This window comes from Myxocyprinus asiaticus, chromosome 19, assembly GCF_019703515.2.
Source record: "Myxocyprinus asiaticus isolate MX2 ecotype Aquarium Trade chromosome 19, UBuf_Myxa_2, whole genome shotgun sequence".
Lineage (NCBI taxonomy): Eukaryota > Metazoa > Chordata > Actinopteri > Cypriniformes > Catostomidae > Myxocyprinus > Myxocyprinus asiaticus.
This window is the reverse complement of record NC_059362.1, coordinates 21,628,021-21,652,486: the sequence shown is the minus strand read 5'-3', so window position 1 is coordinate 21,652,486 and position 24,466 is coordinate 21,628,021. Positions and strand designations below refer to the sequence as shown.

General features: G+C 39.5%; 1 protein-coding gene across 2 annotated transcripts in view; it reads right to left on the bottom strand.

Annotated features, from left to right (window-relative positions):
• The window catches only part of jag2b (jagged canonical Notch ligand 2b), a 67,895-nt gene that overhangs the window by 15,302 nt on the left and 28,127 nt on the right, over window positions 1–24,466 (bottom strand). The window contains exons 4-12 of one of the 2 annotated variants that reach the window (XM_051645153.1): window positions 15,743–16,000; window positions 14,144–14,204; window positions 10,358–10,488; window positions 9,637–9,756; window positions 9,084–9,197; window positions 7,467–7,580; window positions 4,378–4,491; window positions 3,976–4,022; window positions 3,714–3,890 (exon numbers count right to left, since the gene is read on the bottom strand). In XM_051645153.1, the coding sequence (XP_051501113.1) occupies window positions 3,714–3,890; window positions 3,976–4,022; window positions 4,378–4,491; window positions 7,467–7,580; window positions 9,084–9,197; window positions 9,637–9,756; window positions 10,358–10,488; window positions 14,144–14,204; window positions 15,743–16,000 (1,136 nt within the window). The remainder of the gene's footprint in view (window positions 1–3,713; window positions 3,891–3,975; window positions 4,023–4,377; window positions 4,492–7,466; window positions 7,581–9,083; window positions 9,198–9,636; window positions 9,757–10,357; window positions 10,489–14,143; window positions 14,205–15,742; window positions 16,001–24,466) is intronic. The other variant, XM_051645154.1, reaches the window with a different exon arrangement.

Sequence of the window (24,466 nt, the reverse complement as noted above, 5' to 3'; positions counted from 1 at the left end):
AAAGTGTAAAATAAAGAAACATCATGACATGAAATTAATTACGATTCTGCACTATTTCTAGGTCACGTATTAAGCAAGCAAATTTGTGACAATGATGTTAACTTTTTATAAAAGGTAAGATTTGCTTGTATCCATTGAAGATGCTCTTTGAAACAATCCTAAACCATACTGGAATAACATGGACCATCAGCTTGAGTTCATGCTGCCATTACAGCATAAAACAGAAGTATTAATAATGGACTCAGACTTTTGCAGCCCACTGTTATTTAAAAAAATCGATGCATTTTTCTGAAGCTTAATATAACTTTTCAGAGGCAAGCATTTCTTAGATCTCAGTAAGCTGTTGGACTGAGGATTTTTGGATTGTGGCTTGCATTCTAAAGCATCTAAAAGTAGTAGATCAAAGATCCATTTTAGTGACATTTAGTTGATCCTAAATCAGAGCGTGTAGGATTCTGTCAAAACTGGCTCAAGTCTCTAAAAGTAGCCTCATGTGCACCTGTACTAAAAACAGCCCAACAGATCAAAAGCTTGCCTAGTATAGTCTACGTTCTCCAGAGACTTGAGACGTTACTATCTAATGTGATCGTATGGCATGCCAGGCATGAATATAACATAAAAATCAAGGCCTTCTCTTTCCCAGGATGATTGCGGGCAGGCGACCAGGATGCCAAGAGAAGAGTTGCCTCATTCACAACAACTTATTTCTAGTGTGCATGCTAAGCTGAGACTGGCTCAGGACCAGCTTCCAGCACCTCTTTGGAGCTCCATCTTTAGCCTGCCGCTAGAATAACACTGGCTCCAGACCAGAGTTATCCACCACTAACAGCAATAATGGCCAAATGAAGGCAAGAAAAAATACCCTGGCCCTCCACCCAAACCCTGCTCTAGTTACCCTGGTGCACCTGTGGCCGAATAGCAGGGCTTGATCTTCCTTACACCAAGGCTTTAAACACACATGAATGCAATGATCGGGGGTGTTGGGGGTGACATGGCACCAATTTAGCCATGCCACTGAGGAATGAGCTTGTAGGCAAAGTATGAATGGAGATGTGACACCATCTGTAGTACTGAATGACTCCAATTAATTAAGACTGAGCCTACCATTTCCATTTAAAAATACTATAATTATATAAAAGATCTATTGTGTACAACCAGCAGCTGGATTAAAATGGGCAAAATCTGATTACATTTGCAGAAATTTAACCCTTGTTTTTTGTTAGTTTGTGCTAACACCTTTTGTGCTCCCGGTCAACTTCTTTTTTTAGTAATTATGACAGGATTTGCACTTCTTTTTTGAACATACAGGTGCATCTCAATAAATTAGAATGTCGTGGAAAAGTTCATTTATTTCAGTAATTCAACTCAAATTGTGAAACTCGTGTATTAAATAAATTCAGTGCACACAGACTGAAGTAGTTTAAGTCTTTGGTTCTTTTAATTGTGATGATTTTGGCTCACATTTAACAAAAACCCACCAATTCACTATCTCAAAAAATTAGAATACATCATAAGGCCAATAAAAAAAACATTTTTAGTGAATTGTTGGCCTTCTGGAAAGTATGTTCATTTACTGTATATGTACTCAATACTTGGTAGGGGCTCCTTTTGCTTTAATTACTGCCTCAATTCGGCGTGGCATGGAGGTGATCAGTTTGTGGCACTGCTGAGGTGGTATGGAAGCCCAGGTTTCTTTGACAGTGGCCTTCAGCTCATCTGCATGCTTTGGTCTCTTGTTTCTCATTTTCCTCTTGACAATACCCCATAGATTCTCTATGGGGTTCAGGTCTGGTGAGTTTGCTGGCCAGTCAAGCACACCAACAGCATGGTAATTTAACCAACTTTTGGTGCTTTTGGCAGTGTGGGCAGGTGCCAAATCCTGCTGGAAAAGAAATCAGCATCTTTAAAAAGCTGGTCAGCAGAAGGAAGCATGAAGTGCTCCAAAATTTCTTGGTAAACGGGTGCAGTGACTTTGGTTTTCAAAAAACACAATGGACCAACACCAGCAGATGACATTGCACCCCAAATCATCACAGACTGTGGAAACTTAACACTGGACTTCAAGCAACTTGGGCTATGAGCTTCTCCACCCTTCCTCCAGACTCTAGGACCTTGGTTTCCAAATGAAATACAAAACTTGCTCTCATCTGAAAAGAGGACTTTGGAACACTGGGCAACAGTCCAGTTCTTCTTCTCCTTAGCCCAGGTAAGACGCCTCTGACGTTGTCTGTGGTTCAGGAGTGGCTTAACAAGAGGAATACGACAACTGTAGCCAAATTCCTTGACATGTCTGTGTGTGGTGGCTCTTGATGCCTTGACCCCAGCATTCCTTGTGAAGTTCACCCAAATTCTTGAATCGATTTGGCTTGACAATCATAAGGCTGCGGTTCTCTTGGTTGGTTGTGCATCTTTTTCTTCCACACTTTTTCCTTCCACTCAACTTTCTGTTAACATGCTTGGTTACAGCACTCTGTGAACAGCCAGCTTCTTTGGCAATGAATGTTTGTGGCTTACCCTCCTTGTGAAGGGTGTCAATGATTGTCTTCTGGACAACTGTCAGATCAGCAGTCTTCCCCATGATTGTGTAGCCTAGTGAACCAAACTGAGAGACCATTTTGAAGGCTCAGGAAACCTTTGCAGGTGTTTTGAGTTGATTAACTGATTGGCATGTCACCATATTCTAATTTTTTGAGATAGTGAATTGGTGGGTTTTTGTTAAATGTGAGCCAAAATCATCACAATTAAAAGAACCAAAGACTTAAACTACTTCAGTCTGTGTGCATTGAATTTATTTAATGCACTAGTTTCACAATTTGAGTTGAATTACTGAAATAAATGAACTTTTCCACGACATTCTAATTTATTGAGATGCACCTGTATTTTAAAAATATATATATTTTATTGATGCATATAACTAATCTTACCACTGTCTACTACGAAATAAACAGAAGTGTCTTTTTGTCACGTTTTTCCTTATTACTTCCTGAAATGTACATATAACATACACAATGACATATCGTAACTTACAGCAGACTATGCCAATTCGAACACAACATTATATGATAAGTAGATCTTGAAATATTCCTCAAAGAATGTGCATGAAAAGACGATGCACAAAAGGGCACTCAACACACTCACCTAAAGGTTTGAGATGCTGCTGAACACTTCATATTTTTTGTATTTTGTAGTCTAATCCATTCATTTCTATTTACGGCCGGTCATTTTTGACCAGGAACAAAACAGGTGTAACAAAGTGAAATAAAGTCAATGATTTTTATTCCGACCGTATTAAGTAAAAAGAAAATGTAGAAAAAAAAAAAAAAAAAAGTTGTTTGGGTCAAAATGACAGGAACACAACATAAGGGTTAAAATAAAAAGCTTAGAAAATTAGGGCTGTCAATCACTTAAAATATTCAGTTACTTTTTATGTAAAGAAAACAAAATTATGTGTGTAATTATTGGTTGTGGCAATTTATGTGGATTAAACTCCAAGCAGAATACATATATAAATACAAAAAAAACCCCCATTCGGACAGAGATAGATTTCTACAACAGTGCTCTTATTTTTTTTAGATTTTTGGAGCATATTGAACACATTTAATTAATTGTATGCATTAATTTTGACAGCCCTAGTAAAAACACCGTACATTTTCTTAGTCTTGTTTTGTGCTGGTCAATTTTTTTTAATTTTTTTTTTTTTTTACGTTTCTCACCTCACAGAGCATCCCTGCATAGTTTGACGGGCATTCACAAACAAAGCTGTCCAAAATGACATGGCAATGGCCGCCATTCTGACATGGCCCACTGGCACATTTGTTTCTTGAGACTTCACAGTGCAAACCCACAAAGCCTGGAGGACATTGACAGTGGTAACCTTTGTGCACCAGCTCCTGTACAGACACAAAATGTCAGTTACTACACATAATTAATTAAACTGTTAAAAGTAAACAACATTATTGACTCTTGAGGCTATACCTTGCATGTTGCTCCATTCTGGCACTGCCCATGGCAGCCATTGAGATCTGCAGTCACAGGCAAAGATAATAAGGCAATGAATCAATGGTTAAGTGGCAGAAATTAGGACAGCAGTTGAGAATGGCTGAAGGCAAACAATCAACTGGAATTAGACGAGCTTGCGCTGAAGATGGAAAGGTTAGTTCAATCAACACAAACGAGAGGTACAGCCAACAGGAGGCAACGACCCTGCATGCAACAGTAGGTACAGAATAATACAGAATATATAGTGTGCAGAACCCCAGAATGTATCAAGTGTCTAAAGAGGAAAACCTGGCAAAGTGGCTCGACCTATAGAGTATGTGCTCAGTGATGGAGTAAAGGAGAGGGGCAGAGAGGAGAGGAGCAATAGGAGATACTGACTGATGTCACAGTTCTGTCCGGCCCATCCTTGAAAGCAGTCACAGTGATATCCACCAATCATGTTTTTGCAAGAGTGAGCATTTACACAAGGCTTCCCCATACACTCATTTGCATCTGTGAAATTGAGGGAAAGATAGAGTAGGGAGTTTTAAGGAGCATTGGTACATTGGGAGATTAAAGAGGAGACGGAGGGATGGGTAGTAGAAGGAAAGCAAAAGAGGGGCAGAGAAATTTAAGATCTTGTTTTGCAACCCCAGCATCATTTAAAAGTCTTTTGGCTTGAAATGCTAACAGTCACAATGATGCCAGTCTGCTTGGCTTCTGTGTCAGGGCTTAAGAATAAGGATGGCCCAATAGCTCGGGGCCAGTGTTTGAGAGTTTTGGTATAGTTAATGGACCAATCAGACTAGTGTTTACATTTATACATTCCATTCTAATATTTGTTGATCATGCATTATGACTTGCAAACTGAAACATTTGGTTTTCTGTTATGTATTGAACACTGTTGTTTTGCGAATTCTGCTGATTTAAATGTCTCCAAGGTAACATTATCTAGCTGGCTAAGATGAGATTTTGTTGAAATTGTGAGAATGAGAGTGATAGTCTAAAATGTGATAGTCTAAATGACTTGTGATGGGTTGAAAATTATTAACCACTCAGTAATGTTTTGCATTGCATGCTATTGTTTTGCAGCAAGTGTTGTATTTCTCATGGAATTAAAATTTCTAGCTATTATTTCTAGCTAATGAAAAGCATAAATTGTAAACTGTGTTATAAAATGTTTCTTAGAAAGTAAACATTTAATTAAAATTAGCAGTAGATTATTATTATTTTTTTTAATGTAATTTTTTAGGGATGCACCCATCAATCGGCCAACGATCTTTATCGGCCAATTTTCTTCTTGAATCTGTGATCGGTGTGCTGTGTGCTTAGAATCAGGGATGATATTTTTTTTTTTAAATTGCAGCACACATGAAATAACATTTACACTGCTACTCTAATAAATGAGCACTTGCTCAGCCCTCGAAGCATGACATTGCTACAAATGTAGGGTGAATTATAGGCAATTCTAAACATACACGAATCTACACTTTCAAAAATTAAGAATATGTCGTTTGTCTCAAATTATTTCTCACTGGAGCAGTTTTGGAGCTTGTAGTGGATATATCTCTTATTTTTGAACATACCTCTGCTGTGTGATGCTCTCATGGTATTTACTGGTTGCCAATATGTCACGATGAACTTTGATAGTGACAACGAAACTATTCATAATTGTTTTCAATTTAAATAAATGTTAGAATTTCACAATTTATGTAAACTGAATGTAATTTTGCACTGTGGGGCATAAATATATAACTGCAGCATATAATTCGTAAATGTTTGGCAAGGTGCACTTTAAAAATAAATATTGTGAACAGATCGGTATTGGCCGATCACAGTGTTAAAATATCGTGATCTGTATCATTGAACAGTATCGGTGCACCACTAAATTTTTCATTTTTTTATTGAGGGACCAGTGAAAATGTTATAAGTCAAGTAAACAAACTACTGGGCCAGCTCAAAAAAGTCTGTCAAGTTAGCGGTCATAATTATGCCTCCTTATGCACATATCTCCTATTTTAGCTGACTATAGCAGCTGACCAGTCAGTTCAGGGGGGCTACGACTCATGACTTGAAAAAACAAAAACTGCTACTTATTGGGCCTACGTGTTTAAATATTTATCAGGGCCCCCTAGTGAGGTACACATCGCTCCCCTGCGCACCTGTCCTCAGTGGAACACGACTCCCTACCATGCTTAGGCCTGGCTCTTGTGGATGAAACCCAAGCTGGAGGCTAAGGTTTGAAGCGTAAGACAAGCAGACCGACTCCTGTTCCCAGCCCACGTTTGTTTACAGGTCAAAATCCACTTCCTTTCATATTCATCACTTCGCCTGACAAGGGCTGCACACTATTGTGAGCAAAAGGATGATGGAAAAAAAACACACCAATACAGTGGTGCCCAGCAATGTCGGCGATGGGCCATCTGATCTAGCCTTTGATCCAGGTCTAAGGCCAGCCTTACTTGTTACATATGCATATATGGCTGTCTTACAATCACAAGGACCGGGTTGCCGCTATTACCAGTTCCTCATGCAGGCTAATCAAATCAAACTTGTCCCAATTTGGCATGCCCAATTCCCAATGTGCTCGAAGTCCTCATGGTGGCGTAGTGAATCGCCTCAATCCGGGTGGCGGAGGACGAATCTCAGTTGCCTCTGCATCTGAGACAGTCAATCCAAGCACATGGCTTGTTGAGCGTGTTATCGCGGAGACCTGGCACGTGTGGAGGCTTCACACTATCCACCAGCGGCATCCATGCACAACTCACCATGCACACCACCGAGACCGAGAACCACATTATAGTGACCACGAGGAGGTTAACCCAACGTGACTCTACCCACCCTAGCAACCTAGCAACAATTAATTGCTTAGGAAGCCTGACTGGAGTCACTCAGCACGCCCTGGATTCGAACTTGCGACTCCAGGTGTGGTAGTCAGCGTCTTTACTTGCTGAGCTACCCAGGCCCCCAGTCTTGTCCTGTCTTAAAAAAAAAAAAACATGCAATGCAGACTTGTCTCAAGATGCGTGCAATGCAGGCTTCTAGAATTCCCTTCCTCAATTCTACAGTAGCACACAAATTTCAACCATTTGGAAGCAACAAAAAGCAATGCAAAAAATTATAAAAGGGATAGTTCACCCAAAAAAGACAATTTTGTCATGATTTACCCTCTCATTGTTCCAACCCCGTATAACTTTCTTCAACACAAAAGGAGATGTTTGGCAGAATGTTAACCTCAGTCACCATTCACTTTCATTGCATCTTTTTTCCATACGATGAAAGTGAATGGTGATTGAGGGTAACATTCTGCCTAACACCTGCTTTTGTGTTCATTCATACAGGTTTGGAACAACATCAGGGTGAGTGAATGATTCATATTTAGGTGAACTATGCCTTAAATTTAGTGGATGGCCCAAGGAACTCAAATGTGCCTGAAAAAAAGCCTAAATGTAAAAATTCCTTTCATAAAAGGGGGATCTCAATCTTACCGATTTGACAGGTCTTTCCAACCCACTGAGAAGGGCAGACACACTCGAAGCCATTTTCCAGGTCGATACATGTTCCGCCTTGTGCACATGGGCTGGAGGCACATTCATCCATGTCTGCAACATCAACACAAAATCATGTTATGTTCTGCAAAGCTGAATAATCTGAACTATAAAACACCATGAACTGAAATTGTGGTTTAAGATGACACAACCCTCTAGACTGTTTGCATAGTGAAAATGTGTTACAAGGATGTTAGAAAATTAACAGTTTTCTCTATATAAACTGGACAATTTTACACCCAACATGGGTGTGTGGGCTGTTCACCACCCACCACACAAATACCCCTGCTGGAAATAAAACACCTTAAACCAGCCTAAACTGGTCAAAGCTTGTCTAGTTTGTGAGTATAAGAGGGGTTTTGGGCACTTGTCAGCTGGTCAGACTGGGAGACCAGCTAAATGATCTTAAACCAGCTAAGAACAGCAAACCATCTTTTATTTTTTTCAGCAGGGACAAAAGAGGATCTGTCATGTTACACTTGATAGAAATGATAGAAAGGCTCACCAAATAAAAAGGGAAGACACTGGGAAAAAGAAAGTATCAAAAGTGGTGGTAGAGAGTTAAATAGCTGTGGAGAAAGGCAAGAGAGAAATTGACAGTGAAAGGCTTGTCTTTATGTGAGACAATTACACGATTAGAGTTTGATATAATCCAGATCGCCAGATTAGCTGCTATTAGAGCACAAATACAATTTTAATATAGGCACAACAACACAAAGAACTGAGAAGCAACCATTAGAAATGTGGGAGAAAGCATGAGGAAACAAAACAACATTCCTCCTATTCTGTTCTCTTTTAGCCTTATTCATACATTGTGTTGTCAGGGAATGGGGTAGAGTGCGGTGTGTAAAAGGGTCAGACAAGGAAGTGAAGAGGTGGGGGAGGGCCTTTATAGGAAACAAAATAGGAGGTGAGAGAGGTCCAGTGTCCAAATTCCAACAGGGGTCCATGGTGTTGCTATGGCAATGGAAACACAGCCCCATATGTGTGGTGGCAGACCAGGGAGGTTTAATGTGGAGGGAGTAATGAAGAGAGTGAAAAAAAAAAAAAAAAAACTATTAAAAACCCTGGGCATCCTGGAGGTGAAAACGTAGGGATATTTGCAACAGATCTAAATTGAGCTCCACGTAGTGTCAAAGTGGGATGGTTTGTGAAAAGGGAAGGGTGGAGATGGAAGGAGACCCCATGACCCACTGCGTTCTCAATTTGTGAAGCCAAATGCTGGTTCAAAGTGAAGACAGATTATGCAAATCCCCCCGTCTCAGTGATCGGTATCACCAGGCGCTAATCCTGGCCCCTGTAAGAGCTCAGCTCTATCTGCCATCCAAAGGCACCTGGCTGCGCAGCCAAAATCCTGGACTAGCTTGCCCTGCCATATACCTGACTCATCCCAGCATGAGAACCTGCCAAGCAGATCAACGGCCAAAGCATGACAACAGCATCTGGACACATGTTGGGGACAGGGGGGGAGAGTCTGGGCTCTAGTTTTATAACTGGGTCTCCAGACTCGTTGGGAGCAATGGAAGAATAAAAAGAGTACAAGAAATGTATTTGCACCTTTAGCACAGGTGGGTCCCTCCCAGCCTGGTGGACACTGGCACTCAAAACCTGAGAGGACTTCATGACAGGTGCCTCCATTTGCACAGGGGTTGGATACACAGGCATGCTCAGCTGCAAAACACAATAATATAAATCATAAATATAGAAACAAACTTACATAAGAACCATCATAAAAGCCACAACCAACTGGCACAGGTTGAATCATCTCACCTTGGGTGGGGTGTACCAGAACAAAGATTGTGGTTCCTCAAGATATCCAGCCATCCATCCATCCATCCATCCATCTGACTAACTATTCGACCAGCCATCCATCCATCCATACATAAATCTGACCATCCACTTAGCCATCTGACCATCAATCCACCCATCTGACATCCATCCACCCATTCCAACCACCCATCCATCCGACCAAGTAATCATCCATCCATCTGACCACCCATCCAAGATACATCCCACCATCCACCAATCAACCCATCCAAATGTACCATGTCATACAAACCTTTCATTTAGCTTTTTAAATTACCCTATATCTCTATCTAGAGACTCTTACCTATTTCACAGTTCTTGCCAGAGTAACCTTCAGGACAGGCACAGTTGTATTCATCTGGTTCAGAGTTCATGCATGTCCCTCCATTGACACAGGGATGGTGTGTGCCGCAGAAGTTCAGATCTGCAAGGATGCAGAAAAGCTTACAATGATTGCATAAACTGTGGAAGGAAATCTGCTCATGGATACTTCTTGGGGCCATGGGTCAAGCAAAACCTCAAGGTATAACATTTGCTCTTGGGGTAAAAACAGCTGGTAAACTATCGTGAGCTCTCAGCAAGCTTGTAAGGTGAGGCCGTGCACATAAAACTGGTAAATAAATAAAGAGAATTGTAGGCCCCTCATTCCTAACCACCTTCCAGGAAGCATACTGACCAGTAGATCAGATATCCAGGCGCCAATCCAATCACAACCACAATATCCAATGTGTGTTTGTGCGTGCACACCGTCACATGACACACAGTCTGTGCTGACATTGCAGCTAACAAATCATCTCGGTGTAAGATGCTGTAATTCTATTTAACACGATGATGTGAACTTGCTGCTCTGGCACCTTGGTGGCTGGATGTTTGCAATTACTAGAGAAATAAGGGCTTATTGAATAACACAATCATCATTTATCCTGATCTATTGCTCACTATTTTATGGGTCAATTCCAGGTTGACTTCAATTTCTTAAAAATAAAGGTCAAATTCTCAGTATTAGTGTGATGTGGGACCCTTACCTTTATTGCACAGAAGGCCACCCCAGTTCTTCTCACAAGTGCACTGCCAGGGCATAGCACAGGTTCCATGGACGCAGCCAGGGTGTGGGAGACACTCGTCACAGAACTGGCCCTGCCAACCGTAGTTGCACCTGAAAACCACACAAGCGTGCTATGACTTAAAGAGCTGAACCAACAAGCCCATGACATCTTAACGACACAGGCACAAATATATAGCTGTGCTCGGCAGTGACATCGTCATGCTGACACCTAATCTTAGGACAAGGCGACATTCCAGGGCAACAAAGGTTAAGAACACTTTCACAACCGTGTACACATGCACACTTCCCCCTTGGGCGGTTTTGTTGCAGCCAGGGGGTGCAAACAGAAATGCTGGTGAGGGGTTAACTAATGATTGGTTTACAGCAGCATTCCGCTATTCCAAGACCAGTGGTGTCCTCTCCATCTCCCACCCCCTCCACCCCCAAACCCCCACCCAGCTGTCTTGTCATTTCTGAGCAGGCTATTTTAAGACAGCTCTCCTGCAGAAGAGGTATGGCCAAACTCCAGCTGCCAAGTGGAGAGACGCTGTCTGCATAACTCTACCTTAGTGCTTTCACAGAGGGAGAAAGAAAAACAGCATAAAACTAACACTTACCCCCTATGCAAAAAAGGGCTGTACCGGTACCATGCTACAAATTATGGTATCAAATGGTAATACCACGGTACTCTGACACATATCCTGGAACTGAATTATTACTTTGTGCATGTACCATGGTCGTTACATGGTATTTCAATGTATTTCAAAGAATATTATGGTGGTATTACCATGGTATATTGGAATATACCACTGTTCTAAATGATTAGCTTATTCATATACCATGATATTTATATGGTATTTCAAATGAACTTTAAAGAATACTGTGGTTCATGTCTAAAAACCCATGGCAACACCATGGTACTTTGATATAAAACATGTAACACCATGACTTTGTAATGTCACTTCTTTGTTAGTCTTATATTACAATGATTTGCATTTTTTCAATGTTAAAAAACGGAAAATGATATCAAAGCATTAATAAACAAGACCACAAATGGACCATAATGCTTTGTTAATATTTTTGTCATTGGACTCACATGAGAAAAAAAAAATACCAATAAGTTTACAACATCAAAAGACAAATTTGCTCTTCGAGGAGCTGGGTGAATTAGATTTGGCCACAGTGTGCACATCTGGCACATTCTCTGCATGGAGGCCTTGATCCAAATCCACTTATGACATCTCCAATGAGGTTTCTGAAATAGCCCTGAGACCTGTGCCTAGGAGGGCAGGCCAGAGGCTGGATTATTTACAACGGAACACACACAGTCTTGTGCTGCCCAGAAACAATCTTACTAGTACTGTATGAAAGAGCATGTAGGCAGGAGAGTGTGTGGGGAGAGTCTGAATCCTGCGAACGGGGGCGTTCAGCTCTGCCGAGCACTGCAAAACATAAGCTTGCTCTTTCTCTCCAAAGAGAAAGTTGCTTGGCATGCATTTACTTTGTGTCAGGACACGTCTACCATGAAAAACTCCTTCAGCTTAAATCATGGGTGCATTTCTTTAATTTTGTTTCACAGCATGTTTCGGATTGGCTTACAGTGGCTTGAAAAGGTATTTGAACATATAAAAATATATGAACGTCAATGTATCAGACACAAAATAGAAAATCAAGAATCGATCTGCAAACAAATAATGGTAAACCTAAACTCTGAACTTACCTTACTTTTTTTTTTTAGCCATTTTTTCAATTACTTTTAACCAAGTGGTCCCAAAATAATTTTAAGTGAATATATGAAGTCAGTGTCCTCAAGCTCACACAGGTGCCCTAGCAGAGTAGCCACAGGTGTAGTTCATCACATTAACTATGGATACGTTTAAAAGTACGTTTGGTGACTAAAATGTGTCCAAATACTTTTTGTCTTTTTTCAGAACATAATACATCATAAATGCCACTTGGGTTTGATATTTTTTTATCTAAAGGAATAACATCCATTCGTTTTCAAGTGTGGCTGAAATGGTACTGGCTGAATGTAAACTGTAAACTCTCCTGATTAATTCTGACGAAAAGGCCTGTGGCAACCTCAGTCCGCTAGTCTCCACCCCCTTCCTTCCCTGGATGATAGGAAAGGGAGTCACTGCATCCTGCAGGGGAATGACGCTCAAAGAATCTCCCAAATTCTCAAAACCTCAAATAAAATATTGTCTTGTGCTTCCTATCCAGGTCCCAGAAGCTGTTTCTCACAGGCAATCAAGAAACTCGGGTACTTAGTGTTGCACAGTAGCCTAAACCGGTGCCATAGTACTACCACAGACTCAAGCTTCTTAATACCGACAGTACCACAGTGTTTTTCATTTTATATCGTTGTACAGCCCATCTTTTTTATGTAAGCATGTGCTAGAACGACATCTTTGACCGTTGAGTCGGGTCTCGCTGTTTTTTTTTTTTTTTTAGCATCTTGTGCAGTAACAATGCATTTTACAGACAATGTCAATTTAAAAGGAAATTCAACCTTTAAAATGCATCTCGAGAAACCTGCGCTCTGTTTTATTCATTGCACTGCATCTGCTTTAGCCCAATAATGCAAGTAATCATCAGTGCTTGGCACACATCCAAAATTTGAATGCTCATTTTAGCATTTGAATGTGCAGTTTTATCTTAAATTCGATGAATATTAGAATTTCACATTTTAATTTGACAGCCTTAGTCTACAGTGACTTCCTGGTTTAAACACCTCTGCTATTAGTATTCCTTCCCTGTCCTTAGAATTGCCACTTTAGCCATTTGGCATGAAACAGTGAGGGTTTTAGGGTGGTATAGGCAAGAAGTCTTCCCGCATGCCAAAGGCTAAGAGCTTTTCCTGTGGCAAAGGAGGAAGGCAGAGCTACGCTACAGGAAGAGACTGAGGGGGGGACATGTTGTGGAAGGTGAGGTGGATTCCATGCTGAGCTCCAGCACTGGAAACATTACCGTTTCCTGTGACAATAAGAGCAGAGTACCGCCATTTCATTTAATAATCATCTGAAGATAACTCTGAAAGGTAGTTACCACGAAAACATAAGACATGCTGGGACAGTACAACAGCCTACAGCAGGAAACACTGCTTTAGGTAACCTTCCAATCAGTCCAATGTTACATCCTGAAGGCTTCGGTTACAACTAGTTTTTTACATTTATTAAAGAAAATGTAAGAGGTGTGTATCTAAAACTCACTGCCACTGAGCTAGGGTGTTGTGGCTGTTGGTAGTGCATTGATATGCGGTTGGTAAGGTGTTCTGAGTGGTTTTTAGTGCATTTTAATGCGGTTGCTAGGGTGTTGCCCACCCCCAAGTCTCTATGATAGTCTCTTCGCTTGAGTTCCTCATTTGATGAAAGTTTAGGGATTTTTTTTTTTGCCCATTTTTCCGTCCACCAGCTGAAAGCCAAATTAGATAGAAAATAGTAACAAGTCAATCAACAAGTTAGGGTTTTAATACTTAGGGTAAATATGAGCAATAACAATAGTGATACTATCAAAATGTGAGATTTCTTTTGCCAAAGAAAAGTAGGAAGTAACGTTCAACTTTCAAACACTCTAGAAAACATAGTGTGATAAAAGACATAAACAAAAACAGCTTGCAAAAACAATGGATTCAGTGCACTAATTAATTAATGGTAAGGTAAACAAATGAAAAGACCTTATCAGCATGAATACATATGGCCATGCTGAAATTAAGGAGCCAGATTAGCCAGCCCAACAGAGCGTGAAATGATGCTCACACACTTACTTGCATTCTCCAGGCACCGAACAGCCTCCATGAATCAGATTACAGCCTTGCTTGCAGATCGCTGAGGGAGGGCGAAAGAGAGAAGAGGGGTCAGTCAGTGTTTGTGTTGCCTTACAAGTGTGACAACATAACTTCATGGTGCTCACTCTGACAGAAGACAACTTTATTGCCCGATCACACACACATACAAACCTGCCCCCAGTAACACCCATCTACTCATACCCTTGTTCATTATAATGGTGGTTGGTGAATTAGTGCCTTTCTTTTGTGGTATATACACATACACAATCGCACACACAGTTTCAGCCCATAGCCTTCTAGTTTATTAATAAGGCGTGTCTACAGCAGTCGGTTAAAGACACCAAAAGCCCAGCATCACCCAAATTAATTGAGCTAATGAAAAGTGTGACTCCAGGACTGCAGAGGTGTCATTTACAACACAATCTCACCTCCAGGCAAAGGAGCAAAGATCACAGGGCTGTGAAAACACTGATAGCAGCAGGTCTCTTTACAGGGTGGTAAAGGGCAAGATTTTAACAAGGTTCCTCGCTATATGCTGGAAGACATCAGTAGTACCTAGTTCTATCCTTCATCCTGCCATATCAATAATGGCAAAAACAATCCACAAGAGCACTGTGAACTAATAATTACCTTTGCACGATATATAGGGACCATATCGGTTATTGGCAGATATTAGTGATTTCATAATATATCTGTATTGGATATTTATCAGACAATATTGGATATTTAATTGTGGACCTTCTTTTGCACATTTTTTTATTTAGATCACATTGGCCATTATTTAGTGATACTTCAAAAGTACCGTTATATGTAATCTTCAGATCTCAAAATGAATATTCATTTTTCATCCTGTACATTATTTTGTGATACCTAAATTCACTTGTAGCACTTACAACTAGTGATTTCAGTATTTGGAGTGTTTTCCTTTTTTAAATTTTTTTTAGACAAAGTACAGACTTTTAACATCGGCCAAATCGTACATAACGTGAAAACAATTTTCGCCATTGGCCAGAACTTTAATATCAGTGAATCGCTAATTATAATTCTTGGCAAGATTTGGCTTCCTATAGGCCAGTAGAAAATCTGATTCTGAACCGATATGTTTTAAATTGAAATAGCATACAGGTGAAATGACATAAAGCAGGGGTGAACAACAAGAAATCAAGAGTATTTATTGCTCTTGGCTGGATAACTTTAGTAGCTTTAAAAATATTAAATGTAATCATGCAGTGAAAACCTGTGATCTATTAAGTTTTATGGTAAATTAGTTTCTTTCTTTTCTTTTTCAATCTCTAAACATATACTTGATTACATATTGATACTGCTGTTAGAATATGTAAGCACTGTTTTCTTAATTAGATTCTTTTTTCTTATTTTACTCCTTGTCCTGAATAATTAATTCAGAACTTAAAACAATGTTTACCTGATTAACAAATTAGTTAATATTAGTTTTGGTATCGAGAATTGTCTGAAATTTTGGTATTGTGACAATACTGCCTACAATGCATGGCAGAAAAAATAGATCTCACGCCATAGAGGTGTGAGTACCCCTGGTATACAGGTGCCGTCTACACTCACCAGTTCGGCAGTCTTGTCCCATCCAGCCTTCTAGACATAAAATATTCCCAGATGGATCGCAACGGTAGTGGCCGAAGTAATCGTCCCGTGGCCGGCATTGTTTGTTGCACTTACTGCCGTAGTAGTTCTCGTCACACTTGACCCGGATGCGGTACTCAATGTGGGCTGTGGTGCCAGGATGGTTTATGGACTGCCAGTGGTCGCCTGGGTTCACCATACTTGCATGTATGTGCTGCTCGATCAAATTCTCCTCACCGGCTAAAAAAAAAAAAAAAAAAAAAACAGGTAGGATAAGAAACAGTGATCAAGTGTTTTCCTACTATCCATTATCCATTTAATTGTCTTTTTATTTGAAAAACAACTTTGGCCATTCAATCTATAAATGACAGGTCTACAAATCCTAAACAATATGCAAAATAAGATTTCTTATAGAAACTACTTGTTACATTACTCCACACATTCCAAGACTGAGCTACAAGCTCATTCACACTCAATCAATCAGTAATGTGTAAGAAAAAAATGGGTGCGTAGATCAGCCATTAAAACAACTGACAGGACAGACCCTGATTTAAAGCTATAAACTCCCTAGCTGCCCCAGTGACTCAAGATTATCCTGTCCCTGCCAACTTCCTGCCTCACAAATAAACTCAGAACAAATCACTGCACAACAAAAGTCCAACATCTCTAAACAAATAAATTCACACATAAATTACACTACTGCCTGAATGAACAAACAAGGTGAGGGATTTGGTTTTGAATTACGTCTTGGTTAACCATCAGTCATCAAGTGCTAGCCAAGGTGAGAATCACTATTACTTTTGCTCATATCCTAAAGCAAAATATTACATTTCTGCGTGTAACTCGTTCCACAACGTTTGTGCTACAGTCATGAATGATACCTCAAATGCTTTTAAAGTGGACTTTAAAAAAAAACAAAAAAACAAAAATGCTTTTAAAGGTTTTCTGTTGCTGTTACCAAGGAGATCTGGGAAAGTGCAGTAGAAGAAGCTACTGTTCTCCAACACTTGCGAATTTCAGCTCATAGCTCCAGCAGTCCTTGAAGGACTTGGATCCAGCCCTAGCCCTGATTATCAACCACATTGTCCAGGTCCGCCAGGACACGAACCCCTCAACAAGAGTCCCTTCTACTAGCATGAGCAGTTAACAGTGCCATTTTCCCAAGCTTTCCCAGCCCTCTTCAAACACAGACAAAGAAGGCAATCTTTATCGCAGTAGGATCAGAGACGACAAACAATCACGGTGGAAATGGGGGCCTGCGATTTCCTCTGTCCTGATGTGTTGAGTCCGTCCACGTCTTTCTCCTCTTGCAAACACACACGCGGAGTACAAATACACACACCTTCCTCTCCGTCCCCTGACAATGTCGAATAAATTAAGCAACAAAAACAGAAATAGCCCTGGCGCTTCCAGATAAAGAACAATGGAGCAAGATTTGTCGGTTCGTTCTGCCCAATATCTAAACACTGGGCAGTTCAGAGCCCTTCCTGCAGAGTAAACACAATGCTACAGGACCTTTTCTGGGGCATGCAGGGCCCTGCAATGCACACGTACGTATAGGCTACATTCACACAGGTAGTGTTTGAGATTGACAACTGCATTAACTTACAAGTGTGAGTTTCGAAACATCCTGTTCACACAACTTTGGTCAGAGTGGAAGAAATGTGATTAAAGTGTTTATATGCCAGTATAAAGCAATTAAAATGGGAGTACTCCACATCTTACTGCAATAATCATTACTCTGATTATAAGCATAATCATAATATCATAAATCGCAAGATTCTGTTTACATGAGGTACAGTTTAATCACATTATTGCCATGTAAACATGGCCACTGTCAGCTTTTTAATGCCCACTTTTTTAAGCCACTTTTTTCCTATGCAAGAAAATTTGACGTTTATTAAACTCAGAGCGCCTCCCGAGATGGTCTGCGATTATTTGCAGCGCTCACAAATAAGACAAAATTCTTGCAAACTGTTTTCAGACCACTGACACACAGAGAGAAATTCTTCATTTGCACATTCTGTAACAAGCGCTCAACAAACACTGAAACAGAAGCCTTTCGCGGGAGAGATCTTACATCTTGGGAAGCACCGATATGTAATTTCTGGGCCGATACCGACAACTGATAATTCACGGCTCATTGTGGCCGATACGATAACTGATATTACATTTTTTTTTTTTTTTTTTACATTTTTAATCCTTTAACCTGGAACTGATAGCTAATTCATTAAAAGCTTCTTATTTGAAAAATATCTGTCATTTAAAAGCTTGGAATTTGGACTTTTTTTTTTTTAAGGTTTGGCAGATGTAACATGAACCAGAAATGTGCCTATAAAACAAATATATGCTAATTTGAATGAGAAATAAATGAAAATACACTTGCATAAATTGTATGGTGCCCATTTATATGAGTGTTTATGGCAATTCTGATGACTCGCTAACAGAGAGAGAATAATGAACTTCAAATAGCTGTGATAATGCATTAAACCAAAATGAGGCGATAAACAGCATGTAATGAAAATTAAACAACAAAACATAATCAAACCCTAAACTCTGTATAAATGGTGTAATATTTATGCTAGCAGCCAGACTGTATACAGCGGTGTTTTGTGTGTGTAGTGGATGTGCATTCACTGATGCTTACAGTGCTGATCTGTGACAGTTCCATTGTATAATTTATTAAATGTGTACAACAATCATAATGGGAATAGTTAACATCATACAGACGAATGGTCACAACATTAGAAAAATACAACAAGCAGATTTGTTTAATTCACAAATGAATGTTTTTAGCCATCTCAAGTCACTCTGTGAAACTTTTTTCAAGATCTATGAACCATGTTAGGCTGTTTTGGGGCTTTTATTAATCGTAATGCTGTGCTGCAAGTAACAATGTGCAATTTCTCACATTCTGTTTATGTTTCATGAGGTAATAAGCGAAACTGATTGCCCCCAAGTAACATGCATGTTTTTGTCATGTTTTAATTGATTGCCTCATGAAACAAACAGAATATGGGAAATGGCATGTCGTTACTAACAGCAGATGATCTCGAATTAAAACCAGACCCAAAACAATGTAACAAGGTGCAGAGATGTCAAAATAACATCGTGTGTGCACGAGCACTGTCGCTTGCGGCTGTCCCAAGTCTCTGCCTGAAGGAAAGACCCTGCAGGCAGTCAGAGATTCTCAGCCGCAAGCAAATAAACAGTTACAAATTATCGGCGAAAATATCGGCGGTAATTCCATTATCGACTTGATAATAATATTTGTATTTTCCTGGTTATCGGGCAGTAATATATCAGCCGCCGATATATCGCTCATCCCTACTTACATCGGCTGTTGCTCCGGTACACGGACGCGACTCTTGACAGAAGCAAACAGGGGAATGATCATCAATGACAATCAGAGCACGTCTTTTCTCATGTTTTCCGTAGGTGACTGAGACTTTTAATGATTGCTCATCAAGAAGTGGACAATTAGCACTGCTCAGACTCACAAGCAAACATCACCATAAGCTTAATTAACATGGTGAGGTATTACATACAAACAAAGTCAAAATAATGTACATTTGAAATGTACTAATTTACCTTTACTTATACACTATCCATATGAACTTGAGCAATCGTGAGTGAACTTCTTATGCGTTAATGAAGTGCAAAATGTGCAACTGCATGGCGCTACGCCTATTCACAAACTACTCATTTTATGCAGCAACACACTGTGCCTTATGTTTTGATAATGCAATTTTTTGTACTTTTTGTAACAGGCTGTTATAATAGCCTATCATAATGAATGAATGAAGACATGCACTGCAATGGCCTAAGATGTCCATCTGACATATGTACATAGACCAACCATTTAAAATAAAGCGCAGTTAACGAAACCCCATGTGAAATACATGAGACACCCATGTGCAGTATAGCTCTTGCATTATATAATGTGACTGACAACTAGCTGTCCAGTGCAGTTCTGTTTACATAGCACAGGTTTACAGAAAATATGGTTGTGAGTCTCAGTTTGGACATAGAATGCAGTTAATAACCAATCTGTGTGTCAACGTAACCATATTAAGCACTCTAAAACAAGACTGATAACCGGTTTCTACTTCTGTGTGAATGTAGCCATTGTCTGTCTGTACACCACTCTGACATATGTAACAGAATTATTTAAACAGTCTATGATAAATGCGTGTCCATTGATGATGTTGGCTAATTCCATCTGTTCTCTTAACAAGCTGCCTAGAACAAGGTCCCAAAGCTCCCGCTTTGCAACAACAAAATGTTCAGCAAAGAGAAGACATGACACATTGTGCAGGATAAACTTTATTCACCCCAATGAAAGGCAAAAGAGTGAAATATTTTTGCCCTTGGATATCTGACAGACAGACATAGAGGCAAGGGGACGTGTCCGGTTTAAGTAAAGAGGTGCCGTGGCTCTAAGCATTCACGCTGCATACTAAACGAGTAGTATCAAACAGCATTAAAGAGAGGACGATGTACTGGCAGTATCTGAAACTCGTGTTCATTGCCAAGCCTTGCGTAAGGACAGACCGCAGACAGCCACATCAGACAGACCTTGGCAGCGTTCTCTCACTATGACAAGATCATTAATGTTGAATAATCTTAATGTCTGGCACGCCTCTCTACTATGGGCTTGTGTGATAAATGAAGCTCCTGTCTCAAACAAAGCTCTGCCAAGTCACTATCTGGATAATCAAAGAAAGGTGGTCATTGTCAAGTCTTTTTAATCAATTGTTAGAAGAGATTATAGGTGGCCTGGTGACCACTTCTAATGTCATTGTTGAACTCTAGAGCCCTGAAATAATATATAGGGGGCATTACGCTTGAGCTCCCTAATCATTTAATTACAGACCAGATGCTGTAAAGCACAACGTACCAGTAACTTCACTGGGAATCACCTGCTTGGCAGTTGGGCAGGGCGATAGAGCTAAAACAATTATTTTTTTAAATTTCTTGATATTTATGTATTTCGCTCAAATGGATTAAAAGAGTGATTTTTTTTTTTTCATTCAGACATCCATGAATATTTGAGCGGTGACTCAAACGGATTGGGCTGAAACGAACAGTCAACGTTATCGACAATGTCGACAATAAAAAATTGTCGACAAACATTTTCGTTGTCGAATAGTCGTTTGATCTTAACGTAACATAAAATCATATGAAACTAACGATTGCACACAAGAGCAGCACTGCAGCTCGCGCCTGACTGAGGAGAGGAAGAAAATACATTTCACAGTCCAGACGCACTCTAAACTTTCCAAACAGCTTCAGGTGATGTAGATCGCAAAGTATGAGGGCAAAAATACAAAATAAGTAAATACAGAAGCACTGTTGTTGTGGAATAAGCAGAGCCGGAGCTGACGCTCAGCTTAAGCAAAACTTGCGTGTCGAGCGTCTTTAAAGGAAACACCCCAGCGTTACATCTTTAATGCAATTCTATTTAATGCGTTATAGCTTTATTAAAGTTAAAATTATAAGGAAACTGGCATTTCTCTGTGGTCAGCGCCTCTTCTATGTGTTGCATGAAGTGTCCCGATCTTAGGGGGAGAGATTGAAACTGCACCCGGCTGAGGTACACTCTGTTGCGGGGATGCTCATCCCTCGAGTGCGCGCGCTTAATGCAGCTAGATTATAACGCGATGGCAACTTATTGAATCATAATATGTCACTGTGCCTTTCCTATCGTGAAGAAAATTGGCAAAACGCAGCTTTATTAATAAGAGAATGTTTTTTTTTTTTTGTGAGTTAAAGATGGATTGAAGTGAACAAAAAGATGAGAGAGGTAGTCTTCGCCCCATTACACACGGCAACAAAATATGTTTTTGATTTGTTTTTGTTTTGGTTTGCTTTCTAATATAAATAACTAAAACTCCTTTAAAACAACGTACATTTACTTTAGCAGCTATACTGCATAATTTTTTTTTTTTTTTTATCTGAGAATGTTGAATATAATATTAAAAATACAAATATTTTAAAATATTCAAAAATCCTTTTAAAAAAAAAGATGCATTCACCTGAGAAGCAGCATAGAAGATATTTAGACTTGCTTTTAGAGAATAGATCTTGAATATAAGTATATTTTGTCTTTACTGCACTCGCAGAAGAATAACCAAGTGAAAAAATACACTTATATACAAAATACACTAATATTTAAGATACATTCTTTTAAAGCAAGTCTAAATATCTTATGTTACTTCTCAAGTAAATGTATCTTGTTTAAGGATTTTTAGACAATTTTAAATAGGAAAAAAAGACAAATACACTTGATAATAGGATTTTTTTATAGTGAACTTTTTACTGAATTAAAAATAATGAAAAGTATTTTTTTCCTTTAATTCAGTGAATGTCATTTAGAGGTATTTTTAAAAGATGATTTTGTCCTCTTTATTGTTAGCAAGCACGTTTAATACAACCTTTTATGTCGGGGCACAAGCTGAATAGTTGGTTTAGAGCTAATGATTAATCGTTGCAATAATCGATCTAATAATCGTTAGATTAGTCGATTCTCAAAACAATCGTTAGTTGCAGCCCTATTGGTGAGTCCAAGATTTGAATTAATTTGTTAAAACTGACAGTTTGAAGTGAATTGATGGAAATGAATAAACCTTATGGCATTTTTGCAACTGAAGTTTAAATCAGACCCTATTAAAGCATCTGTCTTAACAGCCTCATTCTCGCAAGTTGCGACACAAGGACCACAAAACTACAGATGCGGTCTTTACGAAACGTAATAGCTAAATAAAAAGCAAATTAAATCATAACGATATACACGATTTTGCCCTGTTGCATGACGTTATGAAGTTTAGTCACAAGAGGTGCAATAATCAATGAGGTTTCAAGTTACTTATGTCACCACCATACTAGATTCAGCACTGTTTACATAGTTTTTCCAATTATTTGATTTGATGCAAGATCAAAAAACAATTACAAATAAACTAAAGTCTGTGCGTCATACAAAATGATCATACGCCTTCAGAAGAATTTGAATATGACACATGGCTACTTTTGGTTTATTAAGTGTTAAAGTGAATCACTCACTGTCTTCAGTTTTAAATTATTATTAATTTCATAAAATATCCTTTTGTGTTCTGCAGAAGAAAGAATGTCATACAGGTTTGGAAAGACATAAGGGTGAATAAACTGTGACAAAATTGTTTTTTTTTTATATACCATTAAATTTAACATCGGCAGCAAAATAATCGCTAATAGGCTAATGAACATTTGATATACGCCCAGCCCTACTTAGCAGTCATTTTACATGCTTCCTATACAGTGTAACTTAGCTGTGCTAAAATAAAAACAGCCCTGTATTGTGTCTCCCTGAAGTCATACTCAATGCGCTCTTGAAGAACAACATCCAAAGCAAAAAACCCTATAAGATGCTTAGCTCATACTGGTCAGTCAAGCAAGCATCCTCTAGGCCATTGTTTAAAGTGTATGCAAAGACGAAAAGGAGAAAACAGGTCATAATGACTTCAAGCAGAAGAAGAGGTGTATGTTTGCATTTGGACTTTTACAAACCCTGAGATACACAGATATTCTACTGATAAAATCCGTAGATCAAAGTCAGGCCCCCCTCGGTCTCCTCTATTTTCTAGTGTTCACCTTTCTCTCGCATACGTTGAATTCCTCCGCCTGACCCTTTCCTACCGACAATTCCACAAGCCAGACAAAAGGCAGCGGAGTAAACAGGATACAGCTGTGGAATTATGGTCTCCATGTTGATTCCCCAAGATCCTTACGTACTGGAACCCCAAAAGAAGCCCCCCAGAACCAGGGTTTGTGGATTACTGTCTGAGATATCAAATTCTATTTTGGTTTTCACTCTGTTTGCATTGAGTCGATAAAAATAATATTGGGCTACCATATTTGGAACTGAATTTCTGCTTTTCTTTTTCCTCCTCTTTTCTCCCCAATTTGGAATGCCCAATTCCCAATGCACTCCAAGTCCTCATGGTGGCGTAGTGACTCGCCTCAATCTGGCCCACGCTATTTTCCGCTGCATCTACGCACAACTCACCACTCACCCCTCACCCTACTGAGAGCGAGAACCACATTATAGCGACCACGAGGAGGTTACCCCATGTGACTCTACCCTCCCTAGCAACCGGGCCAATTTGGTTGCTTAGGAGACCTAGCTGGAGTCACTCAGCACACCCTGGATTTGAACTCGTGACTCCAGGGGTGGTAGTCAGCGTCAGTACTCGCTGAGCTAGCCAGGCCCCCGAATTTCTGCTTCTTTATAGATCTGATCAAGTTTTGCACTTCAAAGTGATGTTCAATACAACTGAATACTGTCTTGCTGAAAGTGTGGCAATAGCCGAATTCGTTTCTGTAATTTGCAATAGGACTTAATACGCAACACCTTACTGTAAACATATAAACATGATATAAAGTGTGCTTGTTGAAGTTATGAGGCTTAAACTACATTTTTGTGTGATGTTCCTTAGCAGTTGTTTCAGGAATGTTCTGGAAGCTAATTAGTATCACAATCAATCAATAAATACGTCAACAGTTTATGAGCTCCTGCTTAGTGCGGTTTAAAATATCAAAATAAATGCATGCCTCCTACCCTCTACTTTCAGAACCTACACTGGTGGCCAAAAGTTTGGAATAATGTACAGATTTTGCTCTTATGGACGAAATTGGTACTTTTATTCACCAAAGTGGCATTCAACTGAT